Genomic DNA, 22,179 nt, shown 5'->3' with positions numbered 1-22,179 from the left:
GAGTTTAAATCCCTTCAAATGGATAATTCAATATTCTTCCAAGTTGCTCTTCAAAATCTAATAATTACATTATTGATTTGACTTATAATTACACTATTTCAATTAAATAAAAAAGGGTAACAACAGTCACTATTCACCTACTTGAATCCATATTTTTGCATTAATGGAGGGTTAAGCCTTGCATATTAGTAATTAAGGGCGGGTAGCAGTTCAAAGCCATTGATATTCGCTTGCCTATAATACACCCCCTATCTTTTGTTTGGTAGGCAAGAAAATGAGAAACTGGTAATCTGTGAATCTAGTAGTAGTATTCTTGGCTGTTGTTGTTTTTAACAGTTACAAGTAAGAAGAATGGGTGATATTTCTTTAAAATTAAAACGTTGAATCATATTCAAACGATAATGATATCATAAAAATCAAGGCTAAACTCTCGAGATAACGTTCTTGAATAAATTAATTCACGAGATAATGCACTCCTCAGATTAATTGCTCAAATAGGGTGAAATCTACAGTGTTGGTCGTAGGTCGCCATGCCATCCGGGCAACCTACTAGGTCGCCATGTCTTCCCGGCGAGCTATGAGAGAGATTGCATGTGTCATGCACGTTCCAACATGTTGGGCATCCGAAGGCATCCGACCGAGGGCATCTGACCGAGGCCATTCGAGCGAGCTATGCGAGGGCATCCGAGGGCAAGAGGAATCACGCGAGGAGCAGGAGGAGTGCATGGCGACCTACAAGGTCGCCCGGAGTGCATGGCGACCTATGCTGGGAAGCTGCCACGCCATAGGTCGCCCGGAAGGCATGGCGACCTACGGCCAACACTGTGCAATTCACCCTATTTGAGCAATTAATCTTGGGAGTACGTTATATCGTTAAATAAAAAATTCGAGAACATTATCTCAAAAATTTTGCCTAAAAATCAATGATCAATTTATTTGTCGATGAGGTAATATTAAGATAACCATTCACTACACATTTATTTAAGGGTGAACGTACAACACTATTAGTGTTTAAATTTTAGGTGATATCTCGTTTTAGTCACATATCTATAAAAAAGTTTCAATTATAATACTAAATATTTGAATTGATATTTTTAAGTCATTAGACCATTAAAGTTTTAATTGCTAGATAGTATGGTAAATGTGTACACACATGGAAGTGAAAAAGATATTTTTTTCACCATACGTCTCCTTTTCTTAACCCCTTCATCCTTTTCACCAAACTTGGTGTTTTTCCCATTTCAGTTGTTGTTGAGAACAGTTATTTTCTTTTTTATTTCTTTTACAATAGTTACATACCTATATCTCATTTAGTTTATATTTTTCAATTTTCATAATATCTTTAAAATTAATAGAAATAAACAAACAAATAGTATTTTTTTAGGGGTTAGGGTCTTCATTGGATATAAGGATTTTGGGGAAACCATCAAAAAAATTTAAACGGTGTCAAATATTATTTTGAAAAGACAAATAATGTATCTTCAAACTAATTTTAACGAACCGTGGACGGAGATTGAAGCATTAATAATAATTTAAAAGTGTTGAAACTGAATTTGAAATGTGCAAAACATATGAGGACTTGAATTATATTTTGAACCAAATTTAAAAAAGATATTGAACTGCGGCCAAAGCACCATGAATGCTTCTAATAATTGTTGTCTCCACTAGCTAACATTGATTCATTGTTGAAGTTTCATCTAAACTTTTCAGTTTCAATGAACTTTTCTCTCTTGGCTACGGAAGAGAGATAAAAAGAAGAGAAAAAAAAATTGAAGGCCACGCTGCTTAATAGCGCACTTCCCATGAACCAACGTTGGCAAGCTGCCATCTGTCAGGTCTTCTGCCACGTACCCCGTTTTAGCTTTGGGACACATTCCTTTGACGTGGCATCCACTCCCCTCTTTACCTACATAAATACCCCATGTCCTCTCCCCCTTTTCTCCCTCAGTTCTTGCTCGCTCCATCATTTCTACTCTCGCAAATTCTCTTCTCTTTTCCCGATAAATTAAAAGAATCCAAGGAAGGAAAGTTGAAAGGTAATAATGCCGGGTTTTGGTGGTCTGGAAGCTCCCAATTGGGATGGTTCTCGAGATTCACGTGATCACCTCCCTTCATTAATGACTTCATGTTATCCTATCACTCTCAAGGTAAAAAAAAAGGGGGGGGGGAATCTTTTCATTTTGGCCTTAAACATGGATTGACCTTTTCTGGTACTGATATTCTTGTCTATTTTCGTTCATGCAGTTCATGGACGTGTGTTACAAGGTGAAGGTACAAGGGTCCGATCAAGAGAAAACGATATTGAATAACATAACGGGCATGGTTTCACCGGGAGAAATGTTGGCTATCCTTGGTCCTTCAGGCAGCGGCAAATCTACTCTCCTCAATGCCTTAGCCGGGAGGCTCCAGCACGGCTATGGCAGTTTCTCCGGGACCATGCTTGCCAACAACAGAAAACTCAGTAAACAAATAGCCAAACGCACGGGATTTGTTACCCAAGACGATGTCCTGTACCCTCACTTGACAGTTCGCGAAACGTTGGTGTTTTGCTCCCTTTTAAGGTTACCCAAAACGTTGTCCGCCAAGGACAAGATTTCGGTGGCCGAAACGGTTTTGTTGGAGTTGGGGTTATCGAAATGTGAAAATACAATCATTGGCAACAGTTTTATTCGTGGGATTTCGGGTGGAGAACGGAAAAGAGTGAGCATAGCTCATGAAATGCTTATAAACCCTAGTCTGCTTATTCTCGATGAACCCACGTCGGGTTTGGACTCGACGGCAGCGCACCGATTGGTTTCAATTTTGGGTTCGTTGACTCAGAAAGGGAAGACCATAGTCACATCCATGCACCAACCCTCTAGCCGAGTTTATCAGTTGTTCGACTCAGTGTTGTTGTTGAGTGAAGGAAGAAGCTTGTATTTCGGCAAGGGAAGTGAAGCTATGGGTTATTTTGAGTCGATTGGATTCTCACCGTCTTTTCCTATGAATCCTGCGGATTTCCTCCTTGATCTCGCTAACGGTACGTCGGTTTCATCTTCAACTTCTTCTGATTTTACAGCTGTTTGCTTTCTTTTACATGAGTCTAGCCGAGTTAACTCGAATATGTGACTAGTTTCGTTTTGAAGATGACTTGTTGCTATCTACTTACTGTAGAGATAGATTCTTCATTAGCTAGGAGAAAAGATATGAAACGAAATATTGGCAAATGAGTGGTGAGTCAATACATATTATACTTAGTTGGCAATTAAAGGTCATGACACTATATATTAAGATGGATAAAAATGGATAGTGTCGTATTCCTTTTTCTGTCTTTTCTAATGACCCCTCGCTCCAAATCTGCCTTTCTTTTGTTGATGAAGATTTTGCATAGCCAACGCACTGTGGTTTCTACCTTTAGCTTAGCTCATACCATGGATTATGAACCACAAGTTCCATCATCCATTCATCAGCTAAATCTTTAGGCTGCTCACCAACATTTATCTTACCAAAGATAGATGGGTTACGTGAATCATTTTGGTATTTAACAACTTTGGAATCAAACTTTAGCTTTAAATGAAACAAATTTGCTTTTCAACCTAAAGTTTAGACTTTAATGCTCGTAGGGACAAAGACATTAAAGAGATAGGAGGGATTGTGACTCTTTTGTTTATTCAATTTTGATATTTGATCTTCATCTGTCCATGTACATATAAATAACTTTATGATATAAATGGTGGGGGTGCGTCACTAATCCACATAGCCTACAAAACACAATGTTATGTGCCAATCGTGGATGAAGTGCTCTTCGATACGTTTCAATCTTTGTAGCCTTTTTTATGCCACAGTAATCAAGAAGACGAATATTACATGGGAGTAGATGGTATTAAAGTTGGACTCTTGGACATCATCATCTCTATGAAGATTTTAGTATAATAAAGAGAAAGATTGTGGCTGATGACGCCAATGATGGCGTTAGAAAACATCTTGTTAGTGTAGGAATGTGCTTTCTTAGCCAATAATTCTTACAATAGCTTATCAATACATCAGTTCCCTAATTTCTCATAGGATGGACGTAAGATTCTATATTAAAAAAATTAAATTATAAAATTTTATGAGAGATAAATTTATAAAATTTTAAGGGTCCAAAATATATTATTAATAAAAAATATAAAAAAATATTTAAATTATATCAAAATTTAAAATTTTCAAAAGATGACTACCCATCCACCCCCAATTCATCTTTGGTCTTATTCCCCTTTACATCCAAATTTGACCTTCCTTCTCATTATAAAAGACTGGTCTGAAATATATATTCCGGTTGTTCTCTCTTTGTTTAGTTCCAACTATGGAATTCGGATATGTTTAAAGACCAACACTTGTGCCTTTTTTTTTTTAATTTTCCATAAAAGTGGAGATTAAATTTGTCTATCTATCCATAAATATAAAAAGAAGAGCAAGTGATGATCCGACCATAGTGACAGGGGCGGCACCAAACCTGAGTGGACTCCCACCATACCCACCAACACTGGTCATCTTTAGTCTCAATTTCTTTTAGCTTTGCTCAGCAACTCAGTTTCTTTAATTTCATAATGGGGACCTGCTTTTCCTAGTATTTCTTTTACTTGTCCCATGGGCAATAATATTACAAGAACTTGCCATTACTCATGTTGTCTGTTAATAAAATATTAAAAATTTCAAATTTTTTGGCCCAACTTTACTGTTGTTATTTTGTTAAACAATAGTTGATGTTTGTGGCTTTCTTGCTTTTTTGCTGTAAAGGAAATCTAATACCACTTCACCTTATTTTTACACTTTCAGAGTTCCTGTTCTTCACACTACCTATAGATTTATACAATATTATGAAATTCTAGACATATATTTGTCCGTACTTTTATTATTTAAAGTCAGGACGGACACATGATTTTATGTAGAGAGACGAACTTAAACTTAAGGGGGTGAACTAAAATTTCATGGGAACGAAATAAATTTTCAATAGAAAATATATCGAAAATTTTTAAAATATATGATAATTTTAATTTTTTAGGAGGCGCCTGCCCCCATCTGCCCCTCGGTCCATCCCTGTTTAAAGTAATACATACCGTATAGCTTTATTTTAATCATTTTTGGAAATATATGCTAATTTGTAGAGAATCGTATGAATTGTGTTGTATAAACAATATTTGGACTTATAGCTATATATAATTAATGTCTTAATGGTTGTAATTGCACTGTTTAGAAGTGTTGGTGGATGTAAATTTTCTTTAGGGATACACAATTGTATTCTCTGAAAATATCGGATATATATATAATTTAAGTATTTTTTTCGGTTATCTAATCTTGTGTCTCTAAAATTTTATAATTCTACATCTATAAAATTTTATAATTTTATATTTTTTAAAATTTTAATATAATTTATTAAATTTACAACCATTACATAAAATATTGTATCTTTCCAATTCAGGTGTGTGTAAACTTGATGGTGTGAGCGAAAGTGAGAGGCCAAACGTGAAGCAAACCCTCGTTGCTTCTTATAACACTCTGCTGGCCCCAAAAGTTAAAGCCGCATGCATGGAGACCACCCCTATTCCGGCGAAAGGCTCACATTTCGTCGGCAGCCATTGTTCCGAAGAAGGCCGGAGTAGCAACAGATTTGATCTATCCACTTGGTTCTATCAGTTTACCATTCTGCTTCAAAGAAGCCTTAAAGAGAGAAAGCAAGAATCTTTCAACACCCTCAGAGTGTTCCAAGTAATGACCGCCGCCATGCTGGCCGGTTTAATGTGGTGGCATTCGGATTATCAAGATATCCAAGACCGCCTCGGTCTCCTCTTCTTCATTTCCATCTTTTGGGGTGTCTTACCATCGTTCAACGCAGTATTTGCGTTTCCTCAAGAACGTGCCATCTTCATGAAGGAGCGTGCTTCGGGTATGTACACACTATCTTCGTATTACATGGCACGGATAACCGGAGACCTCCCGATGGAGCTCATTCTCCCCACGGTTTTCCTTCTCGTAACATATTGGATGACCGGATTGAAACCCGATTTGGTCTCATTTCTACTGACATTGCTGGTTCTTCTCGGCTACGTGCTCGTGTCTCAAGGGCTTGGCCTCGCATTAGGGGCATTGATCATGGATTCCAAACAGGCTTCGACCATAGTTACGGTCACAATGCTAGCGTTTGTTCTAACAGGAGGATACTACGTGCATAAGATGCCATCATGTGTGACATGGATCAAGTATGCCTCTACTACATATTACAGCTTTAAGCTATTTATCAACGTCCAATACGGCGACGGTGAGAAAGTATCGTCTCTGTTGGGCTGCTCACACCACGGAAGTAATACGGTTAGCTGCAAGTTGATCGATCAAGACATCGCGGGGCAAACCCGGCCTGAACTAAGCGTCGGAATCTTGATTCTAATGTTCGTAGGATATAGGCTGTTGGCTTACCTTGCATTGAGGCGCATCAAAGGCTGAGGGCCTTTGTATTTGGTGACAGATTCTTGTTATTCGTACCAAGGCCTTTAAATTGTAAATTTTGTCAAGATGGCCTGGAGAAAGAAAAGATTTGTTCAGGTTGGTTTAATTTATGCTTATTGCCAATTTGGGTCACGCTAACCGTACCCGAGGAATCGAAGAGTAAAGCTTTTCAATTCAGTAAATAGAAAGAATATGTTTGCACTTCTTACAGGTTTTTCTTTTTTTTTTCTCTATTTTAATTCAGTATGCAAATTACTGGTTTAATGGTATGCTCATCTGTTAATTTTTTAAGTTACTCAAAGTCGAATAAGGTGTTATAAGTAATGATAAAGATTTTTAAAAGTATAAACTCTCCATCCTTCCATTTCCATTTTATAAAACCTCTTTATCCTTTATTAATATCTTAAGTGAATATTTAAAGTAATAGTCATGGAGTAGGTATAGATTTGAAAATATGTATATATTTTCCACTTGTTTTATTTTTTTACGAGTTATGTATATATTTTTTACTTTGTCTTTTTTTGAGGTTTTTGAATTTAAGTAGTTGTGTTTGATATATGTATGTTGTTAATAGTTCATAAAGATTATAGAAAGGTATTATCTTAGACTCATCATCGACTATTTAAAAAAAGAATTATATATAAAAAAAATATTTTCACTTATTTTAAAAATTATGTATATACTAATAAGTATTTATTCTTTTAATTTTTTTTGAAAATATCATAAATAATTAATGGAGACGGTATAGACGTATCCAACATTCAAGAGGCGAACATATTTTTCAAAATTATGCATCAATAGTTTAATGAGGTAGAAAGTGGAGTAGACCAGTTAAACAGGGACAAAAATAAAAAAAAAACATTTTAAGCATTTTAGTCCTTTGATAAGTGGAAAAATATTTTTGACACCTCTTAAAATTTAATCTTTCATTTAAGTCCTTCTAAATCAAAATTTCATATTTAACACTTCTTCTTTTAATTTTATCTGTATCCAATATACAATTTCGGACACAAATCATGAAACAAAGTGATTTGGACTAAGAGTGAGCATTCGATAGAGTCGAGTAAAATATTTTTGAGTTATTCGAGTTGACGAGTCCTATTTTATGACTCGAACTTAACTTGAATTTTTTTGGAGTTGAGCCGAGTACTTTAAGAAATTCGAGTCATGTTATTTGAGTTTCTATATAGATTTTATTATAATTATTAATAATAGTATGGTAAAGATTAGTTCCAATTTTTCAATTTTCTCTAACCATATATATATATTCTTTTCACATTATAATTCTATTTAATATATCAAATACAATCTAAAATTATAAAATATATTTATAATATTATATTTTAAAAAGGGAATTTTGAGGGTAAAGTATTGAGGAAAGAATTCACAAACAATTGCAGTCAAAAAATGAAATTTAGTAAAATGCAAAGTTAAGAGACTAAAAAAGAGAGTATATTTTTAGTAAAAAAATAGGAATTAAAGTTACATGGGTATTCTATAGTGGTATATAAGCATGTTTAAATTTGGTGAAAAATGGAATTAAAATGAACGATGAATTGAAGAAATAATGAAATCATGAAAAGTTGACAGACTAAATTAAAAAAAAAGTGTTATAAAAAAGAGGAATTGAAAGCACACGGGTATTATACTATGGTTTAGAAGAGTGTAGTTCAAATTTGGTAAAAACATGGACTTAAAATGAAGGAAGAATTGAATAAATAAGGAAATCGGGGACTAAATCTCAAAACTGCCAAAATATTAAACCAAATTTTTGGTTTTTTGAGTGACTCAAAATTTTCAAATTTCAACTTGACTCGAACTTGAAAACTGAATCGATAATTCGATCTGACTCAAATAATTCAAAATTAAAATAACTAAGAGTCCGTTTGGAACTATTCTATGTTTTTGTTTTCTATTTTTATTTTTTGAAAATAATTTTTATTTTCAATTTTTAGAAAATTAAAAAACATGTTTGATTAATATAAATGAAAATTTGAAAAAAATAAAAATAGTAAAAATATATGATATCTAATTTTTTAAAATAGAGAACAACACATAATTATTAAAAAATTATTACACAAATTTAACGTGTAAGTTATACAAATACAAAACATTAAAATTGATAATAAATTTTATAATAAAAATTTATTTTTATTTATGATAAGAATATAATGTTGAACTTTTATAAGTAATAGTACATAAAAGTGTTATTAAAAAAAAATATGTTTAGAAGTATTTAAGGATTTCAAACTTTTGGGGAAAAAGTAGTTTAGCCCTCGAAATTTTTTTGCACTCATAGTGACCTTTAAACTGAGAAAAAAAAATCAAATGTTGACTATTACGACTCTTACATGATTGTTCACAAAAGCTTACATGACAATCTAGAATGTTGATGTCATGATTCACGATGTCATTGTGACAGTACACGGTTGACGATGATGTGATTGATGGACTTAATTGTTTTTTTTTACTAAGTTCGAGGACCTAATTGATTTTTTAGAAAGTTTGATGACTTATTTATTTTTTTAGAAAAATTTAAGAAATTATTCAAATTTAAAATATAAATATAAATAATTATTAAGATATTCAATACATTAAATTTAAAAATACTATAAAATTAAATTATTAAATAAGTTTAATTTAAAGACCATACTAAGTGTAAAAAAATTTAAGGTTCATATTTTTTTTATGTTTTCATATTTTCACTTACTTTTTTATTTTTTAAAAATTATTTTTTAATTTTACAACGAAATACATTTTCTTCAATGTTTTTTTTTTATTTTTTTTAAGAAAATAAAAAATAACTTATATTTTCCAAAACTAGATATAAGCTAATTTTTGAGTCCAGTAGAATTTTGTTCGTCCTAAATTGGACAACTTCCATTACAATCCCTGAGTAAAATAAACAGTAAAGGCCCAACCCATCCAACGGATAGGGTTGGCCAGCCTATCCGTATTGTTTGTTGCTTTGGACTTGCGAAAAAAGTAATCATTTATTGGAAAAATCATTATTTCAGTAAGGATAGCACGCATGTTATAAAGAAAAATCAATATTTGAAGAGTTCTGTCACGCTCGATAAGTATCAATGAGTACCACTAATAATGAGTACAATTAATTTAATATATGACAATTTAAAATATAAAGTGCCCAACATATAATTATAAATTATTTAGAAATTTAAAGGTAAATTATTTAAAATAAAGGGTAAACTATACCAATGACAACCTAACTATTATCTTTTTTCATTTTGACCACAATTTTTGAAATTTTATCAATTAAGTCACTCAACTATTTAAATGCATTCAATTAAGCCACTTGCAGTTAATATTTAACGGAGGAGCTAATGTGACAGTTAAAATATTTGGTATAATCAAACATTTGGTCACTGTCACTTGGTACTCTGGGTATCATTTAAGCGCCCAAAATATTAATGACAAATGTGTAATTATATCAAATATTTTAACTACCACATCAGATTCTCTGTTAAATATTAACGACAAGTGGCTTAATTGAATGCATTTAAATAGTTGAGTGACCTGATTGATAAAATTTCAAAAATGGTGGTCAAAATGAAAAGGGGTAATAGTTAGGTGATCACTGGTATAATTTACCCTTTATTTTACATAATTCACCTTTAAACTTTAAACTTTTAACTAATTTATAATTATATGTTGAGCTCTTTAAATTTTAAATTTTTATAAATTAAATTAATGATGTTCATCGGTGCTAGTCGAGCGTTCTAGAATTTTCCTATATGAAGAGAACATAATCAACGATATTAAATTATTTAATAACATTGGTGCTCTTTTTTTTCTCTTTCGAGCTTGTGTGTTTTTTATAGATCAAATCAACTTCTTTTATTTAATATTTTTAGTCGTCGACGACATCGATTTTGATATGAGTTATTGATCGCTTGTTTTCTTCTCTCTTTGTTTTGTTTTTAGTTTTTAATAAGAATAATTATGCCATTGTGACATATTTTTCATCTTTTTTCTTGGTCGTTTGGCCGTTTATTTTATTTTATTTTATGTTTTCTCAGGGTTGAATATGATGACACCACGACTGATCTAGATGGCGCTTATTTGTATTCATGTTGATCTTTCTTGTTATCGACCTTCGAATTGAATTTGGATAAGATTTTGCGTTCATGGATAGTTTCTCAAGACGCTTGGCTCTAATTTACGGTTATCGACGATCTTTCAATAGCTTAATCTCCTTTTATGGTTCATTTGCAGATGCAGTCAGATTTGTTTGTATCTATTTTTTTTTTGTTTGAGTATTTTGATTAGGTTTTTAACCTTTTCCATATATGATCATTATATGATCTAAATTAGCTAGTTTTAGTTTTATAAGAAAATGTCCAAATTATGTATTTAGTTTATATAGTTGTAAATCCTTATTAAAATTTTGAATATTTTCACTTTTTAATAAGACTAGCGACTTCTATTAAAAATTATTTAATAACATTGTTCATAAACTAAAATACATAAATAAATTTATTTACTATTATTATGTAATTATTTACTTAGACAAATAATTAAAGTATAATAAAAACAAATTAATTAATATATTTAATTTAATACAATATTAATTAGAGGAATTTCGTATCTATAATAAATTCAATAAAATAAGAAAGCCGTTAAATAGTTTAATTTAATGAAAATGGTTAATTAATAATTATAGTTAATTTTAAAAATTTTCAAGGCATATATGTTGTTCCTTATTAGTAATTTTCTTATTAATCTAGAGTAAGTACAAAGTAGTATTTGTTCAAAAATAACTCTTAATCATTTAATATTGAGTTCTCACACCTCTCACATTTCTGGTGCTCGAACCCGAGAACTTAAAGAATAACAACAACTTCTTTACTATCAATGTCGCTTGATTCATACATTAACAAATTCAAATTTCCAAACGAATTACTTAGTAAATGACCATCCAGCTCAGTTGGTAGAGCACAAGGTTCTTAACCTTGAGGTCGTGGGATCAAGTCCCATGGAGGGCATTTCATAATTTGGAGGTCTCATACGGAAGCTGCTCTCAACCTAGTGTTGGAGGCAGCCTACTATCTTATCTCCCCCTTACCCCATTACATATGGGAACAAGGGACAACCATTTATAGTGAACTTTAGTTTAATATGATGTGTATGTTATAGGCATGATAGTAATAAGATATTAGTGACCTAATAAATAAATTAATCCATATGACATTTTTTAACATGGTAATTTATAATTTACATTTTTTAACATGGTAAAAATTTGGTAACCAACCTAGGAAAAACAAGGTGAATAAATATCATTTTACAATAACTAACTATTAATGAACAACCTACCAAATAATTAACCCCAAAACCTAAAGGCTATAATTAATCGGCTAAACTCACGTAAAAATGCAGTGGGAAAAAAATTTTCACGTGATAATCCTCTCATAGAATTAATTTTTCAAATGGTGCGATTGCTACAACGCTCGTATTGGTCGCCATACAGGCGAAGCGAAACAAGTATGTCGCCATGGAGTCGGGGCGACCTTATAGGTCGCCATATAATTGGGGCGAACTCCTCTGTGAATCTGTGAATTGACGACAAAGGTGGCTCTGCTCCTGTGATTCCTCTTATCTAATTTAAAACAATTAAATTTAAATTAGAGACTTCTAGAGCTAAAAACAAGAAGTCATTATCAAATGCAAATGGTAACTTTACCGAAAATAATTGTCTTGATTTGTAGAAAATTAGAGACTTATGATAATTGAGCATTATTTTAGCATTATATTATAGACAAGTGGCCCTGTGTTAAATATGCATGTTGGAGCATTATTTTAACGTAAATTGTAGGATTTGCAGCAATACTTTAACGTAAATTGCAGGATCAACAATATTAATCGCGTGATATGGAACATTATTTTGCTCCTCTCATGCATGGCCTACATGATTTGCACGTTATAAAAGTAGCAAATGGATGAATTATTGCAGCAGTTAATTTAGGGTTTATGGGGCCGGTTTAGCAATTATAGTAGCGTGATATAGAGCATTATTTTCCTCCTCTACATGATTTGCACGTTTTAATAGTAGCATTAAAAATAGATGAATTATTGTTGCAACTAATTTAGGGTTTATGGGGTCAGTTTAGGGTTATATATGGGTTGGTCATTGGGTATGGGGAACGAATATGAAGAAAGAAAGAGAGAAGAAGGAAAGGAAGAAGAAGCAGAGAGAAGAAAAAACCGGGTAAAAGTTTATTAGTTTAAATTATTAGTTGGTTAGTTTAAGTTATATTATATTAGTTTGTTAGTTTAAGTTATATATTATATTATATTGAAAATTAGTTAATTAGTTAATTAGTTTCTTAGTTTAGGGTTTATAAAAAATTAATTAATTAGTTTGTTAGTGTGTTTAATCTTATATTAGTTTGTTGGTTGAAGCTATATTGAAAAAAAAGTTAATTATTGCTTGTTAATTATTGCATTTTTACGTGAGTTTAGCCTATTTAATTTGTTAGTTTACTAAGTTATATTATAATTAAAAATAGTTTATTAGTTTATCGTTAATATAGTATATTATATTATTTATTTAATGAATTATGAAATTATCTGATCAAATTGGCTCTAATATAAATTTATATATATTTTTATTTGTAGAGAAAATGAGCAACAACCTTTTCACGGTTGTCCATTATAATGGACAAATTATAGAAAATGAGGTCGGAGTTGTTTTTCAGTCTGAAAAACCAATAAATATGATGTTCAAAAGAGACATCACATTTGTAGAAATGAAGCAGAAGATAGAAAGAAAAATTCGAGCTGCAGTTGATGGTTTGATGTACAGGTTTATGATATGTCCCAACCCAGTCAGATATGCTGCAGTACCAGTTGAAGAAGATGATGATATTGGAACCATGATTGGACTATATGAGTCAAGCAATATAGCAGTTATTGAGTTATTTGTTGATGCGCGTAACATATTGGATGTTCCTGGGTCATCAAAAGATGTGGCTCGAAATCCATCTGAAATTGCTTTCGATAGTGAGTTTGAGGATCCGACAAACAGGTTCCCAAACAGTTTTATATCACTATTAGAAAGTGGAAATGAAGTCGGAGAGACATCCACATCAGCAGAGTATGAGACGAGAAATATACACCATTCGGAATTGACTGTTGATATTGATGCTGAAATCGATGGGGAGAAATTCATGATGATTCAAGTGAAGATGAAGAAACGAAAGAACCCGTTTTGAGCGACGAATATAATTTTTTCGGTGGAGGTGCAATTGACTTGGCCATTGATGATGTCCCGACACCGTATGAAGCTACTCTTCACATGTACGAGATAGATTATGATGCGATGAGGGCACCTGAATTCTCAGACATGCCACATTTACCTTCGTACCAAATGGTTGAATCATTTGAAAATTCTGGTGAATTTTCAGTTGGGGTGCAATTCAGAGGAAAAAATGAAGCTACGCTGGCGATTAAAGAGTATTGCATCAAATGCCATATTGATGTCCATGTTGCAGAGTCCAACCAAAAAACCCTATACATGAAGTGTGTTAAATATGGCCCAGAGTGCAAGTGGAAAATCAGAGTGTCGAAAATTCAAAGGCATGATGCTTGGGTCATCACAAGGTACAATGGTCCTCACACATGTTTGCGAAACTCCATCGAACAAGACCACCGACTATTGGACTTCGATGTAATATGTGAATACGTGAAGGTGATGGTTGAAAAAGATCCAAGGATCTCTTGTTCAGTGTTAGCTGCATCTATTCGAAGCCAATTTGGATATCAAGTAAAATACGGCAAGGTTTGGAATGCGAAGATGAAGGCAATGAAGCTGACGTATAGAGATTGAGATACATCGTACAATGAGCTACCACATTTGCTACAAGCAATGGAGCGATTTATCCCAGAAACCATAGTGAAGTCTCAAACCATGCCCGCATATGACAAAGAAGGTCAACTCGTGCCAGGAAAAAAATATTTCATAGACTCTTTTGAGCATTCAAGTCATGTATTGAAGGATTTCCATTTTGCAAACGTATGATCAAAGTAGATGGTACGTGGTTATATGATCAATATAAACATGTACTCTTGATGGCAGTTGCACAAGATGGTGAGTGAAATATCTTCCCAATTGCATTCGCCATTGTTGAGGGAGAGACAACAGAGGCTTGGGATTTTTTTTACACATCTACGTAAATATGTCGTTCGAGGAGATGGAGTTTGCTTGATATCCGATAGAGGAACATGTATTTTGGCGGCAATTGAACGACCAGGAAGTCGTTGGATACCTCCACATGCATATCCGACATTTTGTATCCATCATATTGGTAAGAATAGTATCGACCAGTTTCATAACGCACACATTCGTAAGGAGATAGTAAGCATGGGTAAGTTTTATTCTCAATATTTGTGAATTTTTATGTGTTTTTTAATTGAGGTTTAACATAATATATTATGAAATAGGATACGAACTACGCCGGCCAAATTTTGATAAGAGATTGGAGAATTTGAAGGTATTTTATGATGATCAGCGTGTTTGGAAGTGGGCTTCAAAAATACCGCGGGAAAAATGGTCGCAAGAATACGATGAAGGTCGACGATACGAACATATGACCACAAACCTTGCTGAGGCCATTAATTCAGTACTAAAAGGTACACGTCATCTCCCAATAGCGAGTATGTTGAAAGAGACGTACTTTAGGTTGGCTAAGGTTTGGTCCGATAAAGGCAAAGAAATTGAGAGTCTAATAAATAGAGGCCATACTTGGGCTCCTACAGTTGTGGAAGCAATGGAAGTAAATGAGCTATTGGCAACATCAATGGTTGTTCATAATTTCGACCGAGTTGGTCATACTTTTTTTGTGTCATGCATACGACGTAACACCGGAGAAGAAGACTAGACATTTAGAGTTGATTTACGACATAAATGGTGTGATTGTGGTCGCTTTCAGGCATGGAAATACCCATGTGCTCATGCAGTCGCTGCATGTATGTATGCTGGTGTAAGCGCATACACTTATATTGATGAATGCTTTTACCTACATAGGATATTAAATGTCTACAGTTATGCGTTCAGGTAGATCCCAAATGAATCATATTGGCCCAAAAAGGATCGTGACGAATGGCTGCCAAATCCAATGCTTCGTAGAAGTCCAAAGGGTCGACCTGAGTCCAGTCGTATTCATACAAGTATGGATTTTCATGCTAGACAGAGAGGTCAACCAAAAAGATGCGGATTATGTAGGGGTGAAGGTCATTCAAAAAACAAATGTTCTAATTTACCAAGATATAGGCCTCCTTATTAGTAATCATATATATATTTCAATGTATTCAAAAACAAATGATTTGATAGTAATGATTAGTAATAAATATTTATTATTAATATTTAATGATTTGATAGTAATGATTTAGTAACGATTTATTGATTTGATACTAATGATTTAATAATGATTACTAATAATTATTTAATAATGATTAAATAATTTAATATAATTTATTCAATTTAAATCGAAAATATAAATAGTTGAATTTATAACTACTCGAACTTATTTTTTTTACATTTCACGTAGAGACATGCATATTTAAAATTATAATATTTATAAATAGTTTTTAATTTAAGTTTATCAATTCATTTTTAACGTTATAATGTTATTGTTGAACATAATATGTTATTTAACAAGTTTATTTTAATATTTAATGATTTAAAACTAGTCTAATTTCAATATTTAATTTGTAACAAATAACAAATGAGTTTACAATTGTTGTCGATGTCGGGTTGTTGTTGAATGATAATTTCGGGGCGAACGTCTAATACGTTGTGGTCGTTGCGGTTGCTCATGAGTATGATACCTATCATCCTCATTCATTGGGGTCATTCCACCAGTTTGCTCTTCCATCCCACTTGCAAACGTTGACTGACAAATACTGGTATTTGACATCATAGATGTCATTTGGTCAAAGTCAGACGTCGACTCAAACATGGGAGAGTAGATGGGTGCCTCAGACTGCACAAACTCTAGTACGTATGCCAGGACAATAGAATCATCAAATGCGTGATGCAACGATCCCGCATCACCAAACGGTTGTGGTGCACTATTATCCACATCGGTTATTTCCGCTTCAGGTTGTTGAGATGAACTCCCACTCAATTAAGAGTATTCAACTTTACCAAATCTTTTCTTAAAACTCAAAAATTGTCGCCTCTCTACCCTTGTTGTCAAGAACGACTTTCCTTTATCCAAAAAATAATCAAGGTAAGCCGAAGTCGCAAAGTTAAAGTCATCGTCTTGAATGGGGTCAAGAGTTGGCAAGAATGAAGCCCTATTGTTCCAAGCATTAATGTATGTTGCATGCTTCTCAACCCAATTCACCTTTTCTTTATGGCGACCATCAAATCTGTGCAGATCGTCATGCGTCTCAACCCAATTCACCTGACGACGACCATCTAAGTTTTGGAGGAGGTCATGATCCCATGGACTCTGCGGAATAGGTTGGTGGAAGTCGAATTGCCTCAGAACTCTATCCGCAAATTGGATCTCAACAAAAGCAAAATTGATCAATGGTGTAACAGCACACCAATTTTGAAACCCATCAAAAACATCGTGCGGTACACACGCCAAAATTTCTTCATCTACATATGGTCTCCAATTAAACTGCAAAATTAAAATAACAATAAAGTTGATTTAAATCAAATAATATAGTTAATTTAAATAATAATTAATAATAACATATTATATATACCTCCTTTTTTCCCTTAATGTCGATCTTCAGTCTGAACTCTTTAATATTGTTGTGCACCAACCCCGTGCCTTCAATTTTATGTCTCCATCTGTATATCAATCAAAACAAAAAATGACCATTTTTTCAATATTTTTAATCAAAATAAATAATTTATAATTAATATTTTATCTTAAAATAGAGAATTCATATTACCTTCCGGCAAGTGGAAAATCAACTGCAGTCCGATTAATCGGTGTCCAAAACGGAAGTCTATGCCAAGCCCAAGATTGTAGCAGCATCAGACATCCACCGATTTCTGTTGTATTATTATCATTCACGACTAATGATGCCTTGCACATCTCACGATACAAGAACGACAATATCGCCGATCCCCAGCTATATTGCCTACTATTTACAAAATTTCTTAAAAAAAGAAGATACTGAGTGTGAACATAATTACCGGATTTATCCGACATCAAAATTCCCCCAATCAACTGCAATATATATGCCCGTGTTGCATATATAATTTCTTGCTCCGTACTATTTGCTTGGAGCTGAAATTGATTCTTCAACCATGATAACCTCACACGCCACCCTTTACACTCTGGTGGTACGAGCGTTTTCCCAAGAAACGCACTGCAAAGTTGTGCCACATTCTTGTACTCATGTGTCATTACCACTGACATCCCATTTGTTTGGACCCCGAGTTGCATTGCCACATCCTCCAGAGTTATCGTACATTCTCCACACGACAAATGAAATGTGTGCGTTTCTGGTCTCCAACGTTCAATCAATGCACTGATCAAACCTGAGACCAACTTGTATTCTCGCACAAATGTTACATACCAAAATCCAGCCTGTTGCAAGTTTTCTTCTATCAATCGGTGTGGCTTGGGCAGCTTATGTAGCCGATTACGAAGAACTCGCTGCTCGTCTTCCTATAATTAAATAATTAAAAATATTTATCACAATCATAAATTAATATTCAAATATTTAAAATAATTCATTAAATAAATATTTTATTTTACTAAATAAGAAATAACACCATTATTCCCAAATGAGTTGAAATATGTTCATTATCAAGTCTCAGTAGTGGAATTTGGTCAGCCATTCGAATGAATCTGTAAAAAAAATTAAACAACAATATTTAGAAAATCATTTAATATAATATAATGTTAACTATTTAATTTACACTCCACAAGAACAAAAAATAACCTATTATAACTTAAACAGTTAAACTAATAAACTATTTTTTATTATAATCTAATTTAACTTAAACTAACAATCTAAAAACCAAATTAACTAGTTTTTTCATATAATATAACATCAACAAACTAATATAAATTAAACGACATATAATAAATCATTTAATATAATTTAAACTATAACTATTTTTTAATAAAATAACGACATATAATAAACCATATATATTAATTTAATATGATTCAACAAACAAATTAAATATAATTCTTCAACATTAATCTAACTTAAACTAATAAAGTAATTAATTAAATTTTTGTTATATTATATAACTAACCTAAACTATACCCACTTACTAAATAACTAATAATTTAAACTACTTTACATAATGCTCGTTACCTTTCTTCCTTTCTTCTTCCTTTCTTCTTCCTTTCTGCTTCCTTTCCTTCACCTTTCTTTCTTCTTCTTACAACAGAACAACCCGCCTCATACCCAATATATAGCAACAAATCTACCCGTGAATTATTGCAGCACTAATTAAAATATTTTTTATCCACCCTATCCACCCATGAGCAGCTGAATTTGGCATGAATTATTTCTGCAATTTGCAGTGCAAAATAACAAAACAAGGAATCACGCCGGGACTGCATGGCGAGGTGAGGGAGACAGGGCGTTGATTCAGGAGGGAAGGGGGGCCACCTGTGTCGATTGCAGCAAATTCACCTGGCGACCTACAACGTCGCCCCAACTGCATGGCGAATTATAAGATCGCCCCTACTGCATGGCGACATACCTTGCTTCGCCTCGCCTACATGGCGACATACCTTGCTTCGCTTCGCCTACATGGCGACCAATACGAACGCTGTAGCATTCTCACCATTTGAACAATTAATTCTAGGAGAGGATTATCACGTGAAAAAAAAATTTCCACTGCATTTTTACGTGAACTGAGCCTAATTAATCAAGGGGGTTGAGTGATGATTAGGGTCCTAGTTTTAGGTTTGGAGGGTATAATTAAGCCAAATCCCTTAGACATCACTATCTCCGCAATAGCTTAAGATGTGATTAACACGGGCCATACTTTGTATATACTATTAGTACATACACTGTCAATTCATTAATCATCAGTTCAACTACTTTATCAAAATTTTACACTTCTTATATTTTTCTTATAAAATTTAAAAATTTTAATGTACTTATTTAATTTCAATTTTTATTAATAATTTTATTATTTTCAAAAAATAATAAAATAGTTCACATCAATATTTAAAAAATAAAAAATGGCTTATGTTTGCTTAACATGTCTGTTACCCCTTTTTTAGAGTCGATTTGTCTAATTTAATAAAAATAAATAAAATTTCAATGGTCAAAGGAAGTGAAAAAAAGTTTAAAAACTAAAATGATTTGTCTAAAAAAATGAGGGGGAAAATGCCATTAGGCCATTATTCTAGAACTCAACCTAGTGATTCAATATTAATTATTTAACTGATGATATAGTTTTGATATAACTATATGGTAACTATATTTATAAAAAAAACTTTATGGAAACTATAAATAGATTGTTCATAAATAATTTTTTATTTGAATCACTAGGGCTTGGAACACCATATAGACAAATCCCCCAACCAATTATTCTACGACAGATCAAGACAAGACAACAACCAAATTCCTGCCGAGCACTAACACACCAAACACTGCAATCACAAAGCACAAAAATCAACTCCTCAGGAGACCAAGCAAACTTGACAAGGAGAGCCAAACTAGACCAGCAAAACACACGTCACATTTTACAGTTTTCATCTAGCAATCTCAACAGCCTCACCTGGACAAAGCGATCCCGACTACGAAATTTAATGTCAAACCGACCGAACAAAACAATGTGACGTGGGATAAGCCCTGAGGCCATTTCAAACAGAAGCATGTAGTCATTATTATGATGATCCATATGTTTGTTAATAAAAGATCCGTAAGTCCGAGATTGTGTTAGCTAAATTATGCTCCATGGATTCTCCCATTATTCGTTGGATTCACTGAAATTCGAGTTTCCTTAGTCTCGATTAATTCCTTCTCGTGATTTCTATAGTGATATTTCTTGACTAATTTTCGATAGAGTTTGATGATCATGTTAGTCCCCAATGTAATATCATATTTTCATAAGATCCCTGATGTGATAGCCCGTGTATACTCCAAAAGATAAATCGTAAGATTCGAACTGATGATAGTTTGAATTCTGAAAAATAATTTTTTTAATTCAAAATTTGTACCCGATGGTTTGTTAATGTCTCAAATACTTCGAACATTTCGTTAATTTCCTTTTTGTTGAAGTCTTAGATAATTTGTTACGTTTCAATGATTCAGTCAACTGTAATTTTCAACAAGTTCTTATGAATATCGCTTTGTGTTCTACCAGAGAAAATATTTATAAGCTCTGTCCATATTTCACTAAGCTTTGTGTAATACGAGTCTGGTAAGAGCTCTGATCGTGTTGGTGTCTGCATTATTGTCCAAATTATTGTTCAGTCTATGTTGATGTGACATTCAGTTTGTCGCAACGGTTTTTCGAAAGGAAGGGGTCTCATTTCGAAATAATTCAGTGATTGATTAATAATAAAACGTGGTTCGAGGAGTCGTCATCAATATTTGATTATGGTGTGATTGAATACCAAAAAAAAGTATTTTTCATTTAAAAAAAACGTTCATTTTAATTAAAACAACAAATTTGCGGTCTGATTTACCAAAATTTGAGTTCGGGAGTTGGTTATATGTGGAGAAGGATTAGCTCCCCACAGCGCTCTAAATCGGTTCCTAGTCGATTAATTAGTTGTCTTTGCAATGAAATTTACGAATTCAAGTTTAATTTAATTTAAAATCCCATACAAATAATATTCTTTGAATTTTAGGACGAAACACAATAATATTTAATTATTTCCTATTGAGAAGAATCGACCTCTTATACCTTAAAATAGTCAATTCTTACTCCAATCGAAAAAAAGAAATATTATAATTCCATTCCTAGAGTTCAATAATTTTAAATTCAAATGCATAAACAATAATAAAATAAAACAAATTAAATTTAAGATTCTCTTTTTAAAACATACTCTTTGAATTTTAAGAGAGAAAACAATAATATTTAATTATTTTCAATTGAGAAGAAATGTCATCTCATGCCTTAAAGCAGTCATTTATTACTCCAATCGAAATAAAGAAATATTATTGTTTCGTTCTAAAATTCTATATCAAACAAGTACAATTAATTATTTATTTTACAAACTTTTAATGAAAATAAGGATGTTCAATTATTTAAATACATTGGGACAAGACTTTAAATTCGATCTAACAGTCTTTTCTCTGTGAATTTAATTAAAAGAACATGATCTTTTCCTCAATATCAAATTTTAGATGTAATCAATTTTATTCGTGTCACTTAGTGAGATACACTTTCATTTTAAAATTATCGTAATTTTCTTATATGTTAAGACAATCACTTCACAACAATCCTAAAATGAATACATATTAGCCTTAATCCAATTGTTTGAATCGAATAGAGTTATACATATGCGAGCATTGAACATATTATATTTAAAAACAAATAACATCTAAATATATACATACAAACAAATATATTATATAAATATATATGAAAAAATTAAATTAAATAACATACTACCTTGTTTTGATTAAAATGAATAAGATTTAAAGGCAGAGATCAAAATAATATATTCAATACCATTAAATTACATATATATAATTTAAATAAAATGACATGGAGTAAAAAATACATACATACACATAAGGATGCAT

The 22,179-nt window shown here is 32.5% G+C and overlaps 1 protein-coding gene across 1 annotated transcript; it reads left to right on the top strand.

The window, feature by feature from the left end:
* The first annotated feature begins 1,962 nt into the window (after positions 1-1,962).
* LOC120118484 (ABC transporter G family member 25-like) lies at positions 1,963-6,663 on the top strand. Its single transcript, XM_039138515.1, has 3 exons — positions 1,963-2,147; positions 2,245-3,019; positions 5,441-6,663. Exons 1-3 carry the CDS (start codon positions 2,043-2,045, stop codon positions 6,457-6,459), a joined length of 1,899 nt encoding a protein of 632 aa, XP_038994446.1. The 5' UTR covers positions 1,963-2,042; the 3' UTR covers positions 6,460-6,663.
* The last annotated feature ends 15,516 nt before the right edge of the window (positions 6,664-22,179 follow it).

This window comes from Hibiscus syriacus, unplaced genomic scaffold (assembly GCF_006381635.1).
Source record: "Hibiscus syriacus cultivar Baekdansim isolate YM2019G1 unplaced genomic scaffold, ASM638163v2 tig00110328_pilon, whole genome shotgun sequence".
In the NCBI taxonomy this organism is placed as follows: Eukaryota; Viridiplantae; Streptophyta; class Magnoliopsida; order Malvales; family Malvaceae; genus Hibiscus; species Hibiscus syriacus.
The sequence above is the reverse complement of the archived record's forward strand: the minus strand, read 5'-3'. Positions and strand labels throughout refer to the sequence as shown.

Coding starts and splice junctions, on each gene's coding strand:
- LOC120118484 (XM_039138515.1), top strand. CDS start 2,043: ATGCCGGGTTTTGGTGGTCTGGAAGCTCCCAATTGGGATGGTTCTCGA. Junction 2,148..2,244: donor GTTATCCTATCACTCTCAAG/GTAAAAAAAAAG, acceptor TCGTTCATGCAG/TTCATGGACGTGTGTTACAA. Junction 3,020..5,440: donor CCTCCTTGATCTCGCTAACG/GTACGTCGGTTT, acceptor TTTCCAATTCAG/GTGTGTGTAAACTTGATGGT.